At 39.6% G+C, this 26,880-nt stretch overlaps 1 protein-coding gene across 1 annotated transcript in view; it reads left to right on the top strand.

The window, feature by feature from the left end:
- LRGUK (leucine rich repeats and guanylate kinase domain containing) overlaps positions 1–11,719 on the top strand; it is a 74,130-nt gene extending 62,411 nt beyond the window's left edge. Inside the window, exon 16 of the mRNA XM_074315353.2 lies at positions 1,036–11,719. Within this exon, the coding sequence (XP_074171454.2) occupies positions 1,036–3,251 (2,216 nt within the window). The 3' untranslated portion in view covers positions 3,252–11,719. The remainder of the gene's footprint in view (positions 1–1,035) is intronic.
- Positions 11,720–26,880: the final 15,161 nt, after the last annotated feature.

The raw sequence follows: 26,880 nt of genomic DNA, 5'->3' as shown, positions 1-26,880 counted from the left end.
CGGTGGCCGGAGCCTGGCTTGTGTCTGGGGGTGGATCACCCTGGAATTACCTCAGAAGTCTGATCTGGTTTGGAGCCTCTGAGTATCAGGTCCCCCCAAAGTGAGCTGAGACAGGTTTTTTCAAGGCTGTCCCAGACTGGTGTGCCTGCTGTGAACACTAGCATGTCACAGCCATGTCCTTCAGCCTGGGTGAAGGTGATATATGGGCCACCAGAGTATGTCCGGGCTTCGGTCATAAACAGGTGGTTGGTGGGGAGATTGCGTCCATGAAACTGTCCATGAGCCCAGAGTCATGCTGGGAACCTGCCCTCATGCAAAGGAAGCAATCCCCCTCTGTCACATCACCATTGTTAGTGGCCTGAGAGAGCCATTTTTGAAGCCAGGGTAGACTTGGAGGGACCCAGGCATCCCTGGGGGTGGAGGTGGGGTAGTAACTTGGATGGTGGGTCCCCGGGAGCAGCTTCTCTATGCCATGGCGCCTTCTGATTCCATCAGATCTGTTTACTCTCTGTCCTTCCTTCCGTTCATCTTACTCACTGACTGCCTTCTGAGCTTCATACCCCTTGCTTGGTGCTGGTGAACTCCTCAGATCTCAGAGTATCTCTCAGTGTTCTGCCATTACACAAGCAGACAGACGGGACTTCATCTGGCTTAGATGTCCATCTTCTAGTTTCTGCCATTGAAAGCAGCCGTGAGCTTGAAGGTGGTGAAAATTTAAATCTCATTCACTTGGACCATTTTCTTGCCACTCTCAGACCTGGATACGAATTTTGGTTCTGCCTCTTGCTGTTTATTCATTAAAGTTTTCAGTTGACTAAGGTGGTTCTAAGTTCCACTAAGTAAGAGAATTCTAGGCACTTAGTATCCCCAAAGAGAAGGGACAGTTACATTCTTCTCCATGTGTAATTTTATTCTTCTCAAGGGCCTGCGCACCTCAAAAAAGGGAAAGATTTTTTTTGTTGTGACTCGTTTCTAAAGTTACATAGTCGTCTTCGTTAAGATACTTTTAGCTAACTTCTTTTTATGTCAAAGCAGGAGCTCCCTCTAACAAGAAGACTCCCTCGGGGATACCAGCACACCTGGTTCCTTCCCCAAGGCGCCTGGCAAAACTGCAAGCAGATGGCCAGACAGCAGAGCATCTCTCTGGAATGCAGGTTCATGCAAAGCTCCCTGAAGAGCAGAACGTAGCTCCCTCCCAGAACCAGGAGCTGACCCGGGGGGGAGCAACCCCTCAGAACGAGCTTTCTCCCCAGGGGCACATCAGTGCTGAGGTTCCTCCACAGCCCAGCCCATCGGCACTTGGTCTTGCCCAGCAGGCCCAAGACTTATCCCCAAACCAGAAGGACGGGGATGTTCAACAATCAGATCTTTCTTCGAAAATAGGAACCACAAATCTCCCTGAAAATGAGGCTCAGACATCCGAGGTAAAAGCGGGTGAAGTCGGGCTGCCTACCACCACCTCTTCCCGGGGAGCTCCTCACGCTGACCCGCCTCCAGCCCCCGGCCCTCAGACAGATCAAGATGAAGAATCGGATGAGGCCAAGGTAACCCCCACTGGCCCTCCCCCATCTGAAGCTCCACCGGGGCCTGGCCCAGTCTCCCTCAGCCCGCAGAGAACCCAGGACGAGGAAACTGAATCAGCCAGTCTGCCACTCCACCATTCCCATCACGATCCCCCAAGACAGCCTTCCCAACCGGATGGGGCCAAGATGCTTGAGCCATCTCAGGGAGATTCTCAACAACCTCTAGAGGAGGGAGCCCCAAAATCAGAAGTTGTCCGGGTCCACACTCCTTTCCCAGGAGTGTCACATCCCCAGGACCCAATAAATACCGAACAGACCCAGGATGGGGAAGACCCAGTGACTTTGCTTCCCAGAAGCCAGCTGGCTCCCACAAGGCTGCCCCAGCCTCGGGTCCTCGCTCCCCTGCAGAGTCGGAGGCCCACACCCAGACTCCCCTCACTCAGCAGGGAAGAGGCTTCAAGAACAGCCTCAGATCAAACCCTGCCTCCGTCTCCCAGGCCTCCGCTAGCTCAGGAAGGAGACCCCGGTAAACTGCCTCTCATCAGCCCTCCGCATCCCAAACCGTCAGAACGTCTGAGCCCCCATGCAGGCCACAGTCCTCAGCAAGTCCAGGAAGAGAAAGTCCAGGATGTGAAGCTCCCTCTTCTCAGTCCCCCTGTCCAGGAGCATGCAGCACAGCCCGCCCCCGATCCGCCCCAGGAAGACGAGGCTCAGGGGGTTAGGCTCCCTCACATTCCCACTCCCTCCAGGGAACAGCAGCTGCCTCAAAACATGGGGGTTCCTCATGATTCAAGGCCTGCAAAGGAGAGGCGAGCGCCCAAAGTAGGCCGCTCGTCTGGCAAGAAGATTCCAGGTATGCAGGCCTCACCCCAAAACCAAGAGCCAGTGCAGCAGATGGGAGCTAGGAAAAAAAAACTCCCTACCCAAAAAGAGATAGCTAAAGGACCAGCACACCTGACAAAGGTGTCACCTGGAGGCCACCAGCCCGCCCTGCAGCCAGAATCCCAGAGTAAGTCGACTCGCCCAAAGGTGTCCATCCACCCTCACCCCAGCCCTCCTCAGAGCCCTCAGAGGAACCAGAGAAGCAAAGTCCATCCCCCAGAAATTCCCGAGCCAGCCCACAGTGAACCATTGCCTAGAGATTCCCACATACAGGAAGAGGAAAGGGGAAGAGTACATTATTCCAGAAAAGAGGCTCATGCCAAGCTCCCCCCAGATGACCCGGTCCAAAAGGTAGCAGTAGCCCAAAAAGGACCCTCATTGAAGAGAGAGAATTCTGGAGGATTATTTCAAGAAAATAAAACTACCCTCAGCTGTGACCAGCCAACTCCAGAGGGTACAGTTTTACACAGGAGACCTCTCCAGAACGAAAAGACCTCTGCAGAGTCCAGCTCGGGGATTTCTGCTCCCAGGGAGCATCCAAGGAGAGAGGAAGGAGTTCCTAAAAGGGGAAGGTCTCAGAAGAGACAGACAGCTTCGGATGTCCCAGAGCAGGATGATGTGGCCCCAACCCAGCCGCCTGCCAAAGAGACCAGTCAGACCAGAGAGAGCCCTGTCCAAGGGGACAATGCTTCCAGGCAGCAAAGCAAAGAGAAACGCCCCCGGAAACATGGGGCAGCACCACAGGAAAAAAGCCCGGCAGCACCCCAAAATCAGGTGTCTGCTGAGGAGCAGGGCAGCTGGAAAGGAAAGCTGAGAGCAAGAGGCAGTCAGAGCACGAAGGTTTAAGCCATCCCCAGAGCCGGCAGGTACGGCATCGATGCCCCCGGAAGAAGTGCTGTCACAGAATGGAAAGTGGGGGTCGGGGCGCTGTGAGTCTACACACCACACCCACTTACGTCTGCAACCCCAAGTCAGCGCAGGGGAGGGCCCGCCTTTGGGTTCTGAGAAGGCAGCCAGCCTTTGCACTTCTGCCTCTTGCCATTCAGCCTGGCACAGCAGCCCCTGTAGAGGGGCACACAGTACTGCCCCGCTGCCAACAGACAGCCCGTCACGAGGGTTGGCGTCAGCAAGGAGCCTTGGTGTCCAGACGCATACGAACTCCAGCATGAGTTCCAACTCTGGCTGAAGCAGTGCCGTATTGCCATTATGGTTTTTGTGCTCATTAGAAAAATCGGCTTCTACATTAGAAAACTCTCTCATACCTCTCGCATTAGTAAGGGGTCCAGAAACAAGAACTCCGGGAAAGGAAGCCTTTGTAATTTGTGGGTCTTGGTCTCTCCCACAGAGATTCCAAATCTGCAATTGATTGGTGGGAATTTCTGAAGGGAAGAGGACAAGTTCTTTTCACCAGGACTCTGTGATCCAGCACTTCAGATAGGCGTTGGCCGATATCACTTGAAACTTACTTTGTTTGAAATGTATTTCAAAATGAATACCTTCCTTCTCTCTGAATAGGAACCTCATGGAAATTAGCTCATGGCTTCATTATGCAAAACCATCTGGTTGAATCAGTTAAACAAATCAGTGGGGAGAAAATTCAAGTGAATTGGTTTTCATTTATTTATTTGTCCCATCAGAATTCTTTTGCTGGCCAGTGGCCGGAGTCCACCATGAGCCAGCTTATGCAAATCTCTATCAGGGTGTGAAATGTCTCACAGGACCAAACTATGGCGAAGGCAGAGGTGTGGAGAGATGGGGACCTGTTATTGAACATAACCTGTACTCTTGTCCTCTCCAGTATTTTTGTTATCTCCTGGATGCTTGTCATCTCCTGGACTATTACCATCTCCTGGATGCCCATCAATTCTCATCTCTGTCTCTCTCTGCGTGTTGGCTTTGTCCTCTACAAAGGACTATGTATCAGTTTCTGCACATGGCCGGGAACTTGGTCACTAACAGCTCTCAAGTTTTACATCTCATTTAATATCTGGCAGCTCCCACTACTAGAAAGGGATTAACTCAAATGTTCCTTAATCGTAAGATTAAAAAAAAAAAGTTCAAGGAAAGGCTGACCCAGCTTGAGTCCGGTGCTCTTTCTTAAGCCAGTCTACTCTGGCTGGCACAGGGTCACATTTAGACGCACGTCCTGGGCCCAATTCTAGAATGTATGGAGTCTGCATTCCCCCGAGAAGAGAATAATTGTGAGCAGAACCGCCAACCCAAGATTCAACTCTTAAAAAGTTACAAGAAATTTATTGAATGCTTATTATACGACGTATGCAGTGGCATGTATGTTATGTTTGGCGTTCTGTGTTTAAAAAATATAACTGATGGCTAAATGCCTGTATAAATGTGTCTTACACAAAAGATGTGTGTCCACAAAATTGAATGTATGTCAAATGTGAATTCAAAGGCAGTAGAGGAAATTGATATTTTCAAAATCCAGGATGCAGGATCCTCTTGTCAAATGAAAAGCCTATGTTATACTGGTAATTACCCTCTGATTTATCTGGCTTGTCCAAGATGAATGGAATAAGGTGAATTCTGAAACGCAACTCACTTTTATGAAGTTAGTTCATACAACAAGCGTTGACTGAGTTCCTCCCATGTGCCAGACATGTGACAGTTGCTACATGTAGTGAGATGTTGAGGACACTTGAAGGCGCTCGCTCTTTAGCTGGGGACATGGATAAGGCACAACCTCATGCCATTTGGGCACCTGGAGACCTTGCAGTGCACGAGGCTAAGTGTAGCGTCAAATAGGCAAGACAATTATTCACTCACTTGTCCAGAATGCCATAAGGGTACCAAAGAAGGACGCTGAACTCAGCCTACGGTGAGAAAATTGGATCAGGAAACACATCCCAGGGCTCATCCTTCTGCTCAGTCTCCAGGTTGCAGACTCCATGAGCAGACTGAAGGGAGAGAGGGGAAGTTTTCTTAGAAGAGGGAACGGCATATGTACTCGAGGGACCCAAATGTCAGGAGCTCTAAGTGTACGTAAATGCAATGGGCCTTCTGTGCTAAGCTAATGAACTTGGAAACTTGATCTTCTAACAATGGGGAGATGAGGAGTGGTTAAATTTGTATCCTAGAGGCACCTGTTTGGAGATAGTGTAGAGGATAAATTTAAGGAGGCAAGAAGAATGGCTGGCAAGCTACTGCAATAGTCCAGACAAGACGCCAAGGGCCTGAAATAAGGCATGTGGCAGAAATGGACAGATTTGAGAGTGATTTGGACTGGATATGGTGGGGAAGGGGGGCAGGGGAGAGAGGGGAGATAGACTGTGCAAGAGAGAAATAAGGGTAACCACCTATTTCTTATGAGCGGTTTATCGGGTGTTTTAGAGGCATCAGTACCTCACTTAGGTGGAGAACTTTAGAAATTTATTTGGTTTCCTCTTTGGGCAACTGTGTCTGAGGCTCCTTAAGGCATTTGGGGTTGCGTTTTCACTAGGGTACTAATGGGAAGTGAGAAGCCAAATTTCTCTTCATTTGATTTGGAGAAAGCTCTAACTTCCTTTCCTGGGTTCAATGATAATGCAAGATTTTTTTGTTCTGTTTATGCTTCTCTTTGGTGGTATAAATTTCTCATATTCAGTGCAACTGGACAACCTTTTGTTTGTGGCCCAAGGAAAGGAGTAGAAAAGATCACCAACTCCTCTCTGGCGAGAGGTTTTCACTGCTATTACCGATTTTCTTGGTGTAAGGGAAATTTATGCTTTTTAATTGTTAGAATATAAATATTTAAAAGTTGCCATTTCCTATCTACATTGACAAAGTTCTTGTCACTTCCATTTGCTGTGTTTCTCAGCAAAGTGATCTTTATGGGGGAAAAATTGTGGACTTTAGTCACCCTATTAGCTAATATAATCTTCAGCTTTAAATTTTAAAGGAAGTCTGTGTTCAAATCAGCAGAGATAATAGATCCCCTGAACATAAGAGTCTTCTTTAAATATTTAAAGTGCTAAATCAATTATTTTTAAGCTTCGAAAGATCATTGGACAAAGGACATGATTCGGTAATTCACAAAAGAGGAAATAAAAATGGCCAATAAATATGACAAAAAAAATAATTAACCTCACTGTGAGTTAGAACAGAATGGAATCTTTTTGGGTACCAAACTGGCAAAGATGGAAAACAAATTAATACCTGTTCTTGGTGAGGCTGAGTATAAGTGCACTTGCCATGTCATCACTGAAAAGTAAATTGGCATAGCTTTTCTGGGGACAGTTTTACAGCATCTGTCAAAACCTTAAACATTTTCGTATCTTTAACCTAGTGATTCTAATCCAAGAATTATCATAAGGAAATAATTTATGTCCAAGAATTATCATAAGGAAATAATTTATGTTCCTATTGATATCTTTATAATAAAAATCTGAAAACAATCAGGCCATCTCACGGGATTCTAAAAATAACTGATGGAAAAAAAATTATGGTACAGCCATATGTTAGAATGCTGTGTTGCCATTAGATTCATGCTATAGAAGAATATGGAGAAGGGAAGATATTTATAACATATTAAGGAAAAGGCAGGTTAAGGAGGTATATATAGTCACTGTGGTTCTAGTTGGTAGTTCCAGTCATTAGATTTGGGGTAATTTTTATTTTCTCATTTATGCTTTTTAGTATTTTGTAAATCTTCCACGATAAACCCGTGTTTATTCAGGAAAAGTTATATAGAATTAAATTCACACACATGAAAAGCTGGTGTGTGAAAGCAGCGACCTTATGTTCTGTTTCAATTTGGCATACTGAAGAACTTCCTAAGAGTTAGAAGTCATGTACAGAGGGGCAAACAGACCTTCTCCGGAACTTAGATGCCGTGTGACGGGAACTTATAGAAAGTCTGCGTGTTGGGTGATTGGATGGGACTGGATGAAATGTAAGTTTCCTTACATGACCTCTCATCCATTTATTAATACTACAACTGACTCTACTTGCTGGTTAGGAAGAATTCAGCCGTCTGTTTTATTAAATATATGGCTCAGTACTAGAAAAATATACACAGTTAGTACTCAGTAGGTCAGTGGCTTTTCAAACTTCCTGGTTCAAGATCTATAACTAGGAACACATTTTACAATATAGTGACCCACACACAAGCACACGTAGGAAACAGAAGTATCGTAAAACACCCTTATTATGGCGATACAGTGATTACTTCCTGTTCTGCTCAATGTGCATTTTTACAAGTGCTGGTTGTGACTTACTAAATGGACTTCACAATGTAGTTTGCAACCTGTAGTGTGAAAAACCCTGCCCTGAGCTTTGCTGTGGGGTGCTGTTCTTAGAGGCCTGCTGACCAGACTCTTCCCTGCTCTGATTGGCTTCAAGGGAGGTGGGATGCGTGGGCGTGATTTATGCCGAATTCTTTCCTGGGCCAATAGCAAGACTCCAGCATAGTGCCAATTACCCATTTTGTCAGTGTGAGGGCTCCAAATAAGATACATCCAAAATCCATATGCGTAGTAGTATGTTCTTATGTAAATCTAAGGCAAAAAACTCCTTCAAAACAAATCTTGATCAATAGTGCTTTCACCGCTAAGTACTTAGCTGACCTCCCTTTCCTTTTGCTCCATGACAACCTTGAAATCATCCTGTTACTATCAAAGATCCTCCAAATTCCACTTCAGATAATTGCACTATTTATATAGTGTCTGGGACAGTATGTCTATAAAAGTTTAATTTGAAAGACGTAACTCTAAAAATCACTTTTCTTTATTGACCAGGCATTCTGAGAAGAGGATAAGAAGAGCCTAACTATTTCTTTGTGTTGATGCTAGATAAATAATGTTAAAAGACCAACTCTTTAATCTTAGAGGTGATAGAGTATAGCCATGATTAGGAAAGCTGAAGATCTTTTTTTTTTTTTAAAGATTATAACTTTTGAAGTTCATGATTTCAAATAACACTAAAATTCAAAATAATTCATGGAAATTCCAGTTCCAGTACAATCTAGCTGTGTGACCTTGGGCAAGTTACAAAGTTCTCATGTACAAAATAGAGATAATAATATTAGCTATCTCAAGATTATTGTGAGGATTTAAATAGATTAATATATTGAAAAACACCCAGAACAATGTCTGACCCATTGTATGTGCTAACATGAGTTTGTTAGTATTAACACATAAGCAGCAAAAAAAAAAATATATATATATATAGAATTTTATCATTAATTGTTCAAAAAAATTTATATAGAATTTTATCATTAACTGTTCAAACTAAGTGGAAATATTTGGCAAATGAGATGCACTTCTCTGAAAGTCCTTTAAAAAATATTGCCAACCTTGATTGAAGTAAAAGGTTTAAACAGAATTAGAATAATACTCGAAAGAAATTGTAAGTCAGCAAAATATAACTTAGATCAAGAGATTCTTACTTGGTGTTCATAGGCAACATTGAAATTTATGTGTGAATTTATGTCCTGGCACATAGGACATCAGCAATAAATGTTATGTTATTTTTACTACTATTAATTCATTATTGATAAAATCAAAGGCATTTATATTCTCTGTTCAGATTGGATAAATGGTAAATGCTGTCAGTCTACCTTACTCAAGAATAAACTACCAGATGGTGGGCATATTGTTTTCTTTTCGTGGTGGGTGAAGACAAAGACTGGCTTCTACAAGATACCAGATCTAAAGACCCTCAGTTTATAAGGACAAAGATAGAAAAGCAAAGCAAAGAAAGCCAAAAAAATAGTCTTCCCTAGAATAATTGACCAATGAAACAATATCTTTGAAAAAATTGTTCTTGAAAAATGAGCCCTTAACAAGCAAACACCATACTTATCAAAGGTGGGGGAATAGGGTTGGGTGGAAATCACATCACAACTCTAGTTATCAAACATATTGCTCAAGAGAGAGAAAACTTTTAGCGTGTATCCGAGCTCTCTGAAGGTTTCTATCCTATTTCTTCCTGCCTGTTATCGCTACCCTTTTCTTCTTTCCCTGTCCCAAATTCTATACACAGCCACATCTTATGTATCAAGTTTCAGCTCTTGAAATTTAGTTGTCCTATCTGGTATCTCCTTCAAAGTGTTCATTCACTGCTTTATGATAAACTCATCCATTTTAAGGAACAGAAAATCAGAGACTATTGTTGTATATTTTAATTAGCACATACAGTGTCCAAATACTGAACCGTTAGTTCAACTTTGTTGAAGACATTCCAAAGTTTGATGTTCAATGGAAAGAAACGTTTTTGTACCTCGTTCTTTCTGTGTAAGAACACATATTCACATATTTTCCTTTGTCCTGATGTACACTCTGTTCTCTGTTTAAATAGCTGATTATTCCTTTGATTGGACACTCAAGACTATAGCACTTTACCGTTAGAATAGTTTCTTACGTATATTCATTTTTACCATATATAACATCAACATTATTACCATATTTCCTTGAATTTATATGGTAGCTTTCTACTGTAAAAGCTCATTTTGCTATGGAAAATTATTATGGATATTATGTGAAATGATTGTTTTCCTAGTTGCTATTACTCCTTTCTTTTAAGCACAGATAGACAAGACTTTTAAGATTTAATTCTGTCCTGAAAAAAATAGGTTATTTTGGCACCTTCAGTTTTGTGATAATACTTCCTAATGAATTGAGCTTTTCCCTTAATTTTCCACTACAAATTATGTAACTCTCCTATTAAAAATAAATCAATATTTTTAATTGTATAGTAGATTATTGTGCCTTAATTTGTTTGTTGATTACATATTTCAATTTTGAGACTTTTGCCAAGATTTTATAGGTATTTACATTCTACATATGTGTATATATTTAATCATGATAGGTATAAATTACTCTTGTTAGTAAAAAAAATTGTACACAGCTTTTTTATTACCTAATATTATTATTACCTCATTATTACCTAAATAAACATGTTTTTTTTTAAACCCCATTTGAGTGGGTAGAAAATGAACGATGTTGAAATCATCTGGCTCTCTGTGGACTTTTGTCTGAAAATTAAAGCCTGTTTCCAAGTCATACATTTCCAAGTGTTTTCAAAGAGAAACAAACTCTAGTGTTGATTCATCTTTTTGGCAAGGTTTTATTTAAATGTTAAAAAATTTATATTTAAAAGTCTTCAGTCATTTTTGGACAGGAGAGTGACTTAATTGTTTGTATATATAAACATATATATGTATATACACTCATTAATATAGAAAAATTGGTTATTAAAATGGGGATTTTTATTTTTCAAAATACAGTTGACCCTTGAACAACATGGAAATTAGGGACACCAGCCTCCCACACAATCGAAAATCTATGTATAACTTTTGATGCCCCACAAACTTTGCTACTAATAACCTACTGTTGACTAGAAATTTTACTGGTAACATAAATAGTCAACTAACATATATTTTGTATGTTACATGTATTATATACTGTACTCTTACAGTAAAGTAAGCTAGAGAATTGAATGTTAAGAAAATCATAAGGAGTCTACACAATCTATGAAGTGATCCCCCGATAAGTCCAGTGCCCATCTGGCACCCTACATAATCTTTACAACATTATTGATTATATTCCCCACACATATTTCACATCCCCATGACTGAAGCTGATGTAGAATAATATTGTATGTCAACTATAATTAAATATATATCGTCACATAATGTAAAGTACAATACAGGGAATATAGTCAATGGTATTGTAATAACTATGTGATTAGAGGGGGGTTATCACTTTGTGAGGTACGTAAATGTCTAATCATTATGTTGTTTTCTACACCTGAAACTAATATAAAAAAGTTTTTAAAAATCATAAGGAAAATACATTTTCTATATTTATTGAAAAAAATCTATGTATAAGTGGACCCGCGCAGTTCAAACCCATGTTTTTCAAGGGTCAACCATATTCACAATCTGACCCCCAGATTCTAATTTTATTCCTAGTTATTGATATGGCTGTGTGCCCATAAATGAGATAATCAACATCTTTTATTTCCTCCTTGTATGCAGTAAAAGGCCCTGTTTAGTCTGTATGATGATGTGATATTAAATACACACATTAATGTTTTATGCCTAGGTACATGGCTTCTACTGCATTTGTAATTTAGATTGGATTCTGTGTTTTTCTTTTAAAATGTTTTATATAAATATTATTTTAATTCACTTGACTGCAAAGTGATGTAAGTCTAAATAAAAGGTCTAAGCTATTCAGATTTAATTTGAGATGTAGTACCAGTTGTTCCAGGTATTTCATTTATATTTTCCTTTATTTGGTAATGATACTAATCCATAGAATACCTTTAAAATCTACCATGCATCATTAAATTAATTTATGCTTTATTACAGGTGTTTAAATAAATTCAACTGGCCTATATACTGAAGAACTTTGTGCTTTTCATGGACTGTAATTTATATATATATATATATGTGTGTGTGTGTGTGTGTGTGTGTGTGTGTGTGTATATATATATATATATATATATATATTTTTTTTTTTTTTTAATGTTGCCTTAAGGTTGACTTTAATTTGGATATTTTGAATCAGATGACATTAAGAAACTATTTGCAGGATATTATAACATTGGTAATTTTATGTTTTTTTTTAATTGAGAAGAAGATTCTCTTGTCCATTGATGTAGTAAGACATTAGAAACTATATTAAGAACTGCATGAAACTGTTTATTATAGGAGTCCAAGTGGTGGCATTACAATATAGTTTAATAGTAATCTAAATATCTTATCTTTACTCAAAATGTTTTGTTGCTGAGAAACCATTAAGACATTACACTGTCGAGTTCTGGTGGAGATGGTGGAGTAAGTAAACGCTGTGCTGGCCTCCTCCTCTCATGACCACATCAAAATTTCAACTAAACTACGGAACAACCATCATTGAGAATCGCCTAAAGTCTGGCTGAACAGAAGTTCTATAACTAAGGACGTACAGGAGAAGCCACATCCACACTGTTATTAAAAGGAAAAAAAAATTATTGGAATTATAGCTGCATTGTCTCATTAGATTGAACTTGGCTTGTTTACATCATGGTACAAATGGCTTATATCTCAAAAAGCTAGAAAAAGCAACCCTGTTATATATATATCATATATATATATATATCATATATATATCATATATATGTCATATATATGATGTATATGTGTCAAATATTATCATATATATGACATATCAATGTTATATATTATCACATATATGTGACATATGATCATTTTATGGAAATTAATTCAATGTATATAGCTTCTATGTCTTTAAATTTTATCTCAACTTTTTTCAAACTTATCTGGTCTTTTTCACAATGTTCTGTTCTTAGACTCCCATCAAGAGGACAAGTATTTGGGGGGAAAAAAATTGAGCACAGGATCTGGCCCCTCCATCTAATTTTTCTCCTTACTTCAGCCATGATGAATTCTTTAATTCAGTTGTGTTAATTAAGCATGCTTCTGGGTCTTTATACAAAACCACTTTCACTGCCTGATAAACTTTTATCCCAGATATATGAATGCCTTTCTTCTTCATGACTTTAGATCACTGACGAGTTGTCACCACCTTAGACAGGACTTCCTTTAACCATCATGCCACCCCCCCGCTCTGTACGCTTATCTGGCTTCCTGGTCCTTCATCACACTTATCACTACCCGACATTATCTGATGTGTTAGTTGTCTGTCTCCAACATTAGAATGTAATTCCCACAGGCCAAGGACTTTTTATTTATTGCTATATCCCCAACATCCAAAGCACCGGCACGTAGTAGGTGCTCAACCAATATGGGTTGAATGGCTTTCCCATCATGAAGATTTAACAAAGAATGTTTCTATGTCTCCTCTTATCACTGTGATTGTGATAAATATAGTTACTTTACTATTCCTTTTCAGATTGCTCTATCACCTGGAATTCCTTGGGTGTCTATCTGCCCATTTGTTGCGTCTTCTGAGTCTCTCCCCCTTTATCAAGACAGGTGCTGGGTTTGTGGAGCTTTAGACTTCCCTACCATGGTTAAATACTTTTACTCTTATCTGCAACAGCTTTCACCTTGTGTGATTTTTTTTTTTTTTTTTTTAAGCTCAGGTTTGCCATCCAATTTAGTGGGAGTTCAAGTTCAGATTCAATACCAGCACACAGCACAGGTTTGGAGGCCTGGTTTTCCACAAGTATTTCCACACTCAGTCCGGGTGAGACTCTGTGACCAGGCAAAGGCCTTAGGTCTGGGGCTGACACTTCCAGACACTCCCTTTCCAACTTCTCACCTTCTCAAAGAGCCCAGGCCTTGTACATTAGCACACAGGGACTGATCTCCTCTCTCAGTCCAGATGCCTCAGCCCTGATACACTTGGCATCAATTCCCACTCCTCTGACTTATAATCTTCACTTCCAACACCTCAAAGTGTTGCTTTTCTTGGTTTCACCATTGCTATATATTAAAAAAAAAAATCTTCTGTTATACATTATCCAGTATTTATTTTTTCTTTGGGTGAGGATAGCTTCCCACATCTGCTCAGTCAGCCATATTGGCTGGTGATACATGTGGAAATTATTTATTTTAGCATTTTTAAAGCAATACTACCGAAAGGTTTAATGCTCTTATATATCCAAAGGTATTTATACCTGGGCCCTCTATAGATGAGAAGCAATAGAAATTACATTCTTTAGGTTTCTAGACATTCTAATGTTTTACAGGAAACATTAGACATAATCTATTAATAAAGTCTGTTAGACAGTGACCTCATTATCCATTTCATTCTTTTTTAAAGTTTCTTCTTAGTATTGCATGTTTTATTTTCTTTTTAGCCTTATAGGAGAATTTTGTCAAATGGTAAATAACTATAAGCGTCACTTTTCAGTTAAGTACGTGTATTGGGAAGCCATTGTTTTTGCCAAGTTTTACTTCCTTTAATTCCATTTATAAGCCTGTATTGATTGAGCCCTAAGTATACTCCCAGGATGTGTCTACCAGGTGCTGTGGGCTGACTTTATTATTATCAAAAATAATTATCTTATTCTAAGACATATTTTTAGTTATCTTTCAAATTGAAATGCACAGACTTTAAATATACAGTTTGTTGTGTTTGGACAAATCCAGATATAAAACATTTCTCTCACTTCATAAAGTGCCTTTCTCCTATTTTATGCCTTTTATTTTAAATGTTGGTGTTTCATTTTTTTTGTGTTTTTTTCCTACCAGATATTAAGGCATCTCAGCTGAATTTTGAAAAGTCATCTAAGAAGCTTAGTTTTTTAAGTTCGTGTGATTTTCTGGATTCTACAGACAGAAACTACTTTGTGAAGTTATGCGCCAAACTCTCAGCTAAGAAAACACCAGTGGTAAGGACTAGATGGGGTGAAGGCAGAGCTGAGGGTTACATAGTGTCAGACGAAAAGGTGGTTTGATATTTTCAGTCTAATAAGTTTCACCAAAACTTTTCTCTGACTGTTGTCATCTGAAGGCAAGTTTCTTCACCTCTTTCGACACCTCCGAGAATAGAAATGGGTTCTAAAAACAGAATATTCAGTTTAGATATTTTTGGAGTACCTTTTCCCCAGGCTCCTCATCAAAACTCTGAAACTCAACTCTTCCGTTTATCAAGATAGCAAAGCACAATGGAATTAATGCTGTAAAATGTGTGTTTCCAGGGAAAACATGCTTTGTTGTTGGGGTATCATTTTTAGTGTTCTTATGCTGAGTCATCAAAGTAAGTCCATTCAAAAAATCCGTGTTTTATAACATAACAGTATTTCAACCGTTCATATAGCTTAGTCCAAACTCAGTTCTCTGAGAACTCAGACATCAGTATGCGCAGGAGTATTAAATACAGACTTGGCCCTGCATTCGAATCAAGTCGTGCTCATTTTCCATTTGTAATAGTTTTTAACGTGATGATCTGGGACTATGAAGAGATCTAAACCATTGCAATTGTCGCAGAAGCACTAGAACTTTCTCCTTGGATGTGTTTCCTTAAGGCCAGCCTGTTCTAAGCAAATAATCACATCATCTTCTAAAGTCAGAACCATAGGCAATGGTCAAAAGAATTAGACTGGGTACTTCAGACGCAAAGTCTCGGGCAGCAGTATATACGAGCATATACATTCTACTCTGGTTTAGTCCTAAGAGTGGGGTGTTCGAGGTGTAAGAAACAGATACCCATTCCAGTCAGCCTACGTGAGAGGTAGTTCCATTATGAAAAGTACACTGAGTAGATTCACAGTGTATCGTGAATGGTCATGAAGTGCAGACTGCTCAGAAACGGGCCCAGGATTAGAGATTGAGGTGCTTTCTCTGCCTCCCGGAGGTGTCAGGCTCCTTTCACCCCTGCTTCTCTTTCTTATGTATTTTGTTGTCTTCTCTCTGTCCTGGCTGGCCTCTTCCCCTCCCTGGGCTCCCCTCCCACATGATTTGAACTCACTGTCATGCACGCCAGCCCCAACTCTCCATGACCTCGTGGCTCTGTACCCACAATTCCCAGCAACATCTCTTTAATTCCTACTGCAGGAGGCAAGAGGATGTCATTGGCTCAGCTGGACTTTCCAAGCCATAGCACACAGGTCATGTTAGACTGCTTGTCCAGTTATCTGTGGCAAGGCCAAAGGCAGGGCCCCTTGGCACAGATTATGGCTTCTTAGAAGGAGCAGTGGGTGGACTCTAAACATCTATAAATAGTATGAATTTGTACCATGATACTTGCGTGCGTATTTAACCAAAATAAATGAATTCTGCAGTCGTTCCCATCCACCAGGATCTGTGGGAAATCAAATATCAGCCCGTAGGAGGGGGATGGTGCCCATTCTTATAATTAAGCCCAAGAATCCTGAAATTGACACTATGCTGGAAAATTGGGGGAGTGTCTCCAGACCACCCTCAGTTTCATTCTGACCGGTGGCTCTGATATTCTCCATGTTCCCTCCATACTACTGGTCCGTTTGCTTAGCACTGACCCCCCTGAGATCTTGCCATACCCTGGGGGGCCCCCTACGCATTAGGAACCCATCAATGTCTGTCCCTCCAGTCCTGGGAAACTCAGCTCTTTCCCAGGTTAGTCTGCTGCTTTCTCTGTACTTGTCCTGTCCTTCTTGGATGGTATGGCTTTATGCTTCTTGGAGTGTAGACTTTCAGATATAAACTCCTCTTTAATCTCCCCTAGGGCGTGGCATATCCAGAATGTAAACTCCGGAACCCAACTCCTTAGCCACCTTTATTCCTTAATGATAAGTCTGTGCCCTGACCACCGGAACCAACTCATGCCCCATACACGCTGATGTGAAACACACACCGTTGATTTGCACCCCTCTGCCAGTTAATGGGTAGTCATGATTTATTTCAACGCGACCAACCTCATATTACCTGTTAGAAAACTTCCGGACCTGATTAAAGACAGTTTTTCTCTGGTCAAGGGTACTCAGGTACCCAGGAGTGGGAACAGAGGAACAGAAATGAAAAAAAAAAAAAGTCGCACCCTATGTTCTTAACAAGAATTCATCTGTAACATTCCAATGTAAAATTATTGAACAGTATGGAGAAATTGGGCTGGGAAGAATGTGATCAAAAGGCAATGTGAGAGTAGAAAGGGCCACCTTGGTGGTGGTGAGTGGGCGGTGAGGGGAGCCGGTATTACAGACCACCTGTTGTCCAAAAGAGTCTCCTGAACTTTTACACACCGAGGGCCCCTCTTTTCCTACAGGCCACCTCCCTGAGAAATCATTCAGCCCCATAATCCAGGGCGTCCTAGAGACGAGCACACCTGTTCTGTCCCGTGTTAGGCGGTTGGCAGTGACCGAGCGTGAAGGCAGTAATGTCCGAACCCCTTGCAGCCTTGAAGTTCTGGTCCCATTGCCTGTTGGTACCGGTAGAGAGAGAGAGGAACAGAATAGTGTCATAGAAAAGCCAACAGATTCACTCTTCAGAAGTGAATGCGAATGTAATACGAAATTGCTGCTGTCATATTTCTGGGGTGAATTTGCCTAAGTTATTTTTAGTGCCTCATTTTCTTTTAAAGATTATGAATTCAATGTTACTTTGAAATTTTAAGTATTTATCACATTTTAGGATATTTCTTGGGCTATTAACTTTTTGCATAGCTGTTATAATACTGCAAAAGGAGCAACCTGCCCTTGTAAGATCACCACAACAGAAGCTTTATATTCCAGTGTTATGTTAGAGAACACAGATAACTTTTATACAGCATCTATAATCTGGAAAGGGGTTTCATGTAAATTATGTCATGTACCCCTCATTACACCCCTTACGAGAAGATATTTTCTTCATTTTACTTTCCCAACATAAGTTTCCATGTGTTTTTGGAACTTTTCGGTGGATTGAAGAAATTGCATTCTCTGTCAAAAATCTGTATCTTAAATTGTCCAAAAAAAAAGTGGAAATCTTTATGTTATTTTTGGTATCTTCACTGTAGATTGAATGTGTTCATATTTACCTTTGGAAACTATCCAGAGAGCCATTTGACAGTCGGACACAGTAGGAATTCTCATCGTCAGTGCTTTCTTGCTTCTGTTTCTCTGAGGCGCCCTTCCCGCTTATGCTGAAGACTGCATACTTCCTCTCCACTCAAACCCACCTCGGAACTCACTGTGTCCGTGAGGTCTTGCCGTCCAATCTGTCCATTCTAGCCTCCCACTCTTTCCGTGTGCATAGTTTGCAAGTATGTGTATGTCAAGGTGTCATTACAAAATAATGAGGTTGGATTTGTGTGTGTGTTAAGGAAACCATTTCTATTCCCTGGTAGTCACCTGTGCACATGTCATAACTAGTTGGGTAAGTGTATATTTACATGTGTGTTTGGGTCTCTGTGTATTTCTAGTCTAGCTTGCTTCTGTCTACAGGACTCCGTGACCTGAGAGAAAATGCACCAACAGTGAGTTCCTGTGACAGTCTTGCCACCTACTGGGTGATCTTGTAAAAATCACGTATCTGCTATGAGATGTGAAATGGAGCTAATAATATCTACCTTACAGAGTTATTGTAGCAAATGCATATGGGACATCTTTATAAAATGATTGACCATAAAATAAATGTTAGTTGTTGTTACGGTGATGATGGCTGGCAGGGAGGGGAGAGGGGCTCAGGCCTTCAGCTGTACACCTTAAACTTACACACAATGTTATATGTCAAGTATATCTCAGTAAAAACAAAGGAATGATTGGTGTAAATTTAGGAAACAAGTGCATTTGGCAGGGTTATTAGATACAATGTCAATATTCAAAAATAAGTTAGATTTTTATATAACAGCGATAGTATAGTCCCTTCCCTTCTTCCATTCCCTCCGCTACCCCGACCCCCACCCCTCCCTTTCCTCTCACTCAGTCATCTGTCTCTACCCATCCTGAATGTGTTGAATTCCTACCATGTATGTGGGATCTAGATTTGCTTTTCAGTATAGAGCAGCAGGTATTGGTTTACAGCCCCTGTTCTAGACACTGCCCTTAGGGAATGTGTGGTCTGGTCGTGACACCCTCTGGTTTCCTCTCATGGGCAGGGCGAGGTCAGCGTATCTGTAGCCCCTCTTCTACTGCCTCTTCCTTTAAGTGGAAAATGGGTTGATGGAGCATGGAGACCCTCAGGATTACTGACTCCTCGTATACTGAGAGCTAGTTTTTGTTTCTCTTGTCTAAAGTCAGTGGGGATTTACTCTAGGACCCAGCTGACTTGCCTTTGTTAGGGAGAAATGTCCAAGAATGTTATTCTTTGCTCTTCAAGTCTGAAGAAAACCTGCAACAGCACTTTTCTTGCTTGTCACTCCAATAGTTTATCAATATGCAATGGTTTCTATGAATATGACCATAATTAATATGGGTTTAAATAATTTAATAAAATATTCATTTTTCTTATTTCCTCATTCCTTGCTTATACAATCCTTTGTTGCTTTATTTCTTCTGTTTTCATAGCTTAAAAGGTATTTTTCTGAATGACTCCCGAAGCACATTAATTTGAACATCTCTAAAAGACTCTTGGAGAACTGTAAATATAATTTTAATCAGCCTCACTTCTTACACACAATTTTCTTTTTAGGTTTGAGTAAAAAAATAGTGTACAGCTCCTTTTTTTTTTGTTGTTACCGTCAAAAAAGTATATAACGAACACTATCCAATGAGAAGTTTTTATTTATACGACACTCACATATGCTATTGGTTACAGAAATCTAAGTTGTTGTGTTTTACTTGTCAGGTATTACTATGCTTCACTTTCAACCCAACCCCCTTTTGCATGGCTGGCTCCCTGGAAAGCACACAGGAAGGTTATAATGGCTCAGCGAAGATTCTTTGCTTTCTAGAAGAAGCTTGATTGTGTGAATTTCAATTGTATCTCTTTCCTCAACAAGCTCCTCTGACCTTCTTAGGGGACCATGTTACTGAAGCAGGCCAAGTTACTGAAAGCCAATTCTTTAAAAAAAAATTGCTGAATGACCAATTCATTCCAAGCCAATTTAGCAAATGTATGGGTGTAGCAGATAAGGCCGGTACGATTTTATAAAGTACCCAAGTGTGTGAAAGGCAGTGAGAAAGTGGATCTGTGGTGATAAAATATTGGACACCTACGTGGACTGCCTATTATTTCCTTTCAATACTAGGAGACAGTCAGCACAGGGAACTTGTCCAAGATTTCACAGCTTTGCAGTGTCTATTTTGACTCCAAACGAAAAGTACTTTCTTCTACTCAGGTGCATTTTTCAGTGCATGGTGTTCAGCACCATATTTATTAGCTGGAATAATACTGTGAAGAGATGCGTCTCTCCTCTACCACCTGGTTACCAAGTGGTATAATTCCTATAAGATTAGCAGTCTAAATGCTTTTTTTTTTTCTTCTTCAAGATAATACATTGGTTTCCTATTATTCTCTGAAGGTGACCAATTAATTTTAAAATATAATTTATGATCTTGATCTATGCACATCATATTGAAGGGTATCCACCCATTGCATTTTTTATCCTTATTGAAACAGCCTCCCTTTCGCCAGTGAGAGCCTCTTCAGGTGGCTCCCATGTCCTTTTAACATGAGCCGTGTAGCCTCTGATAGCCATCTTGCTATCTGGTATGACGACAGTCTGTGCTCTTTGGTTCATTTCCTTCCAGACCTGGAATCAGTCTTTTCTCCAAGAAGCCTTCTTTCTTTAAGTGGGAGATAGTAGCACAAGAACACACGTTGCCAGGATAGCTCATTGCTAGTGGGGAGATCATTGTTTCTACGCCTTTTCTGTGGATAGACAAAATGTTTCATGAGTTCAAGTTAATATCTCCAATTCGGATACAAGACTTTGGGATTTTTTACTCAGCTTCTTCTCTATTACATATTTTTCCCTCCACACTGAGAATCCTGATTCTGAAAGTCAATAGGAGATGATAGAATTACAATAGCTTATTAAATTTCTCGTTTGTTTTATCACATTACACACAGAAAAGTCTCCGAATACCAATACTAATATTACCAGCACCCTGTATAAAAACTGAAAACAGTTTTCAAAAAACTGAGGGCAAATATTCTCCCCCATTATTTATGGTTGTATTATAGCTACACTATTAGAGCATATAGTCATTATATACCCTTCCTTTTAACTCTTCCTTTGTCTTTTCAAATCTGTAGATACTAAATACTCATTATTAGGTGTAACTCTCTAGTTGTTCTGTTATCTAAGCTTATTCTCTAGTAGATACAGAAAGGGCTATGGGAACAATATTTCCTGAACTCTTACCTGTTGTTAATAGTCTGGTTTACTGTTATACTCTATAGTTGAATTGTAGTTTTTGTTATCCATCCTATTTCCTTGTTTTGGTATACTTTGTCAAGGATTTGTACTTTGGATCTTCTTGGGCTACCTTGAATATTTGTTATTTTCTCTTGAATCTTTTTTGTTTGTTTGTTTGTTTGTTTGTTTCATTTTGTTTTGTTTTTTAAAGCTTATAAGAGTTTCTTTGAACCAAACTGACTACGATTGTTGGGAAGCAAAATCTCAACGGATTGAGAACATGGTCTCTCTTGAATCTTTTTAACCTCTTTCTTCTTTCTGTTTTGAATGTTTCCTCCATTCACTTTCTGTTTATCTTAAGGCATTGTTTGTTTCATTTATTCACTCTTGTAGTCCATCCAGTTTGGTTTTTGTTTCTAAAGTGATTTTTATCCCTTGTATTGCTAAGTCTTTGCTGAGTTCTATCACCTCATTTCTGAGTTTGTAAAATTGTAATTTATTTGTTCCTTAATGTTTCGTGTCATTTTCTTAATGTCTTAGTTTATTTTTAAGTAGTGGACTATAGACTTTATCTGTTCTATGAGCAAGCTTTCATTGTATATAGAGGTGTTATTCTCCTTATTTTCTTTTTTCTCATAATAACTTTGCATGGAGTTTGACCAGAAAATTTCTCATTTTTATGTGAAATTATTTTTCTCAAGCTTATAGAAAACATCATGGTTCCTTCAAATTGTGTTAAAATATAAAATAGCTTCCTTTTTGAGATTCCCTGACTCTTTTCCCTCCCCCACTTTGGACTACATTTTCTCTTTCCTTTGTCTCTATTGACTCTGTCCTAATTAATTTTTATTGTACTCCCATCAGCTTTTCTTCAGTGATAGACCCTGCCTTAGAAGGGACCCCCACTGGATCAGTTTCAAGAATTCCCAGTAGATCCAGCTTCTTCAGGACTTACTATGGACCCCTTATTCCTACCCACTATTGGAGTGGGGACAGCCCCTCACATATTGCAGCTGTGGTTCTCATATTGTCCTGCTTTGCTTTCCAGTGAATGCTTTAGAACTGTTTTGGGGTTTTCCTGTTCTCGGGTCTTTTAGTCACCCTATTGCTTCCTTCGCTTCCTCTTGCTTAAAAACTGATACCATGACACTTTTGTGACTATTATCACCTGTGTTGGGGGGCTTGAGGGGATACCTGGTCACCTCGTTTTCTTATAAATGTTTTGATGTGTCTTCTATTTTACTATATAGTTGCTATATCTATTTTTATGCGGGGATTCTGGAAGATCTAAAAACTATGCTTCCACTACCTCTCTTATCTTCCCAGTCATGATATAATTGAAACCAAGCATCGGTATAAGAAAAAACATAAGGACAGTATAACGCGAAATCACAACAGTCAATGTATATACAAGTATAAAGTGATTCGAGAAAAAAATAACAAATTAACATGAGAATAGGACAGCCAATTTGGTCAATATGTAGTAATTTTATAGTAATGTGAAACAATGTACACGTATATATGGAGTTATTGAAGTGTATAGTTTTAAAATGGTGAAATTTAAAGAGTTTGTACCTTTCTTCCTTTTTTGTCCCATGCATCAGTTACGTTTCCTCCTCCTGCTTACCCAGACCATAGAGCCTAATGGTCAGGGAACCAGTATAATGGTCTCAGCAATCAAATATCCGCCTGAGAGCCTGTGTTCAATGAGTGCATGTGTCAGCTCTCATGGGTCATGGTTTCTAAGGGACAATTTCAAAAGCTTGACCTCGAATTTCTCAAGCTAGCCACAACTGACCGCAAATTCTAGTGCAGATGTATGAAGAATAGTAAACATCATTCACTGTTTATACAGTACCCCTTAGCTGCTTTGTGCTGAGTTGTGTGTGCATGTGCAGGGGACAAGGAATGACCAAAGGGACTTCTGGTCTCCAGGGTATGACTTGTTTCCCAGAGAGCTCACTGTGCCAATCCCGCCATCACTGCAGAGCAGGGCCATTCCTGCAGCTGAGTTTTGGCACTGCAAAAATGTTTTTAGAATCACATCAACTTAATCCTTAAAACTTGATTCTTAAAAAAGTCTCCCAAAGGACATGCCAACTCTTGAAACGACGCTGGCCTGGAGTTGTGGGCCAACCACCATAGCTATGGCGTGGAGCTTTTCTTTGGCGTACTTGTTTGTTATTTCCTGTGTGATTTTAAGTGAATATCAACTAATAGAGGAGCCTGGTAATGACGCTCAAATCAGAACAGTCAGGTTTAGTTCAGATTAAGTTACTGCAAGCAAAGGTTAGTGTATTGTAAATACATTTGCTGTTTATTTAAATGTTATTATAAACCCCTTTATCAATGAATAGTCTTTTATGTAAAATAAATAAACCCTTGCCAGTTTATGTTTTCTGTAAAGTAAAAATTTTAGATATTAGGTTGGCTTACAGTGAAGAAATCCAGGACATGGGCAGTTGCTACACAGGACCCAGTCCATCAGGGAATGTGTGTAAACACATGTTATACTATTTATAAACAGCATGTGCTATGCTTTTTCTCCTTCTTAAATCACCTTTTGCCACCAGATTATAAACCTTTTGAATGCAGACACTGTGTCTTTAAATCTTTGTATCTCCATCAAATGCTTGCTAAGGATATAATGACGGTGAGAGTGATATTGGTGAAACACCAGAGAAAGACCTCCTAGTCTGACTTATTTCAGTATCATATTTAAACACTGTTGGATATATTCAATCAGTTGGTTATCTGTGCTGGGAAGATCTGGGAAGACTAAAAACACGATAATAATCTGGACCCTTGAGAGATACTCTCATTAGAAAGATAAAAAATATATATACACATGTAAGGTTAATAAAAAATTGCCACATTATTATTTAGATGTCATATAAAATTTATGTATTAAATTGCAGTCTTCATAAAAGTATTTTGATTTTGCTTATAAAGTTTCCACTGAACAAATAGCAGTTGTTTTTTTGGCCTATATATTCTTCCTTTTTCTTCCCACATATTTGGCAATCTCAAGTAAGAAGAGAATGATTATAGCTATTTTAATCATCTGACGTCTTTTTAACATCAGTATAATTTTCTGGTGCTATTTCTTGCCTAGGAAATAAATTCCTTGGAGAGGCAGTATAACACAGCCCGACAGGCCCTAATGGGAAAGACACCTCTTCATCACGCACTTCTGTTCCAAAGGTAGCGATTTATCACATTTATTTATAGCTGAGCATCTTTAGATTGATTTTCCAGTATCCAAATATAGCAGATGAATCCCAAATCATCAACATAAACGGACCTCTGTGCTAAAATGGGCCTAGTGATTCAAAATAAAAAAAGCCATTTAAAAGTGCTTTACATTACAGTTCTTTTCTATTGTCTGTAATTTTAAGCTATCTGTTGAAAACCTTTAACCTATGTAAATAATGTTTTGTCTATTTGTCTACCATATGTGAAAAAAGGTGCGGTTAATTGTCCCCGTATTGGTAGGCGATCTTTGGATAGACTGATGTGGTAAGACAGGCTGTATGGTACATACAAAGTTCTACTGGAGGATCTGGAAGGTTCTTGGCCAGGAGATACTGGAAAATCAATCTAAAGATGCAGTGTCCCTCAAAGCAGCTAAAGCTGGGGCTTTGTGACCTCTGACCAGCAATGCCTATTAAAACACTGTAAACAGAGAACCTAAGCAGTTTTAAACATGAGCTCCAACTGGGTCCTATAGGACAGATAGATGCTTTTAATTTGCATGCATTTATATGCAACTGGGCTACTTAGCACATAGCAACTCTATTTAGCAAGTCTGGGGTGAATAGCCGTAGGATTTATTCATTTGCTAAAAATAGTTAATGATTCTTTCAAGTCACTCTGGGAAAACAGGCTAGTATGGATGAAAAAAGAATATTTCATACTTAAGTTCAGTTGAAAGTATAATATTAGAATTTTGAGAAATATTTTATTCTGGTATTATTTCAAAACATTCGATTATTTTAAAATGGAAAATACCTATCTCAATTTTTGTAGCAGTTAATATATTGCTGGAACTCACATATCAAATGGAGTAGAGTTTACAATAGAATACATACTAATCAGTAGGAAGAAATTTCTCTATATTAATGGTTTAATGGATATGGAATACTTACAACAATACAGATTTGCTTAATCTATGAATTAGAATGTAAAATGCCAGTGTCTTAGACAAGATCTGAGTTGAATGTTTATGAGTGGGTACATTATTCCAAATAGATTTTATTGGCATTAGTATTTATGTGGGATGTAATGTTCAGTATTTAGGTATTACATGTGTGTGTGCTTGGTATTATTTCAAAATTCTTTGGATTTTTTTGTTGTTGTTGTTATTTCTAATTTCAGAGGTGCGGTACCAGCACCAATCATCAATGGGGTACATTATTTCACAGCTTTAGAACTAGAGAAAAGTTTGGAGCTTTGTGAAGATTCTTTTAAAACTCCCTTTGGAAGATATTCTGAAAAGAGGTGAGTTGAATTTTGTTGGGTAAAATTGGTTGTTTTCTGCTGGTTAGTCAAGATCATAGCCCTCATCCTTGGGCTCCAGACAAATCCTAAAACTGGGAAACAGAACCCCATCTCCTAGCATTGAATTTGAAGGGAGTATGCTGGCCCTCCGGAAAGGGCACAGGCATATAACCAAGGTTCATACAATTGGAAGCTTCTCTCTGGGATTCTGAAGCTTCCCTCTGGGACTCTCAATCTTGAGGGGCAGTTAGCAATCATTCAAGTCACCAGTGGTGAAACGATCAGAAATCCACTGTGCAATGAAAGCAATGATGTCTACCAGTCTCTCCTGCATCACGACTCAGCTGTGTTCTTGCTGCCTAGCTTCCCTTGCTTCCTGTCCAGAGCTTAACCCTGCTTCTCTAGTTTTCCATTAAGTCTATAAACTAACTAACCAATAGCTTTTCAATAACTCCCTTTTTAACACTTACATTAGCCCGAGTTGGTGTCTGTAATTTGCAATCTCATTAGTACGATGCTATATTTCAAAGAGTGTACCAGCTGATGTCCAATACATAAAAGGCCATTTCTGGGTCCCAGTGCTTAAGATGTTGAAGTGTGGGTCAGAATCTGAATATGTATAAGTTGAGGACTCCATAGAGGCCACAGTAGACCCTCCACTATTAATGTTACTGCTTGGCTTTTGCGGGCATTCTCCTACGTCTGTTTCTACTTCAGCTGTGCCTGCCACAGTTGGCCATCTCTCTGCAGGCCTTGAATCCACACTTCCCAAGCAAATATCTGGCTGGTTGGGTCAATCGCCATCTACTAATAGGGTGCCACTCGTGAGTAGAGATCTCTGCGTAGATAAGAGGCTGGTCTATAGACTGGTTGCCTCTGTGTCAAGTACCCATCCTTTATCTAATCATCTGTGGCCAGAGCAGTGACAGAGAAGCAAGTAAAGAACTCTTCAAAAGGGGTCTGTGAGTTTGGTAGTCTCTCTGGAGTGTCTGAATACATGGCAACCTAATAGACAGAAATGTGATGGAAGGAAGTACACTAAATAATTAACAGTGGATATTCTTCTAGAATTATCAGTTACTTTTCTTTATCATTTTCTGCAACTTCTAAATTGTCTACACAGGCTATACTGGGGGTGCCAAAAAAAATCTATACATATGACTTGTATTCATCCTTTGTTATCGGTATGTATTAAGTATTACAATTTTAATACAGTTTTTTCCTTTCCTAAAATGTGTATACATTTTTGGCACCCTCTGTATATTTCTGATTTTTATATTTTAAAAGACTATTAAAAATCCATGGAAATT

The sequence above is a fragment of the Rhinolophus sinicus genome, chromosome 8 (assembly GCF_057876585.1).
Source record: "Rhinolophus sinicus isolate RSI-liver-muscle chromosome 8, RSI-T2T, whole genome shotgun sequence".
In the NCBI taxonomy this organism is placed as follows: domain Eukaryota; kingdom Metazoa; phylum Chordata; class Mammalia; order Chiroptera; family Rhinolophidae; genus Rhinolophus; species Rhinolophus sinicus.
This window is presented reverse-complemented; position numbering and strand designations above follow the sequence as displayed.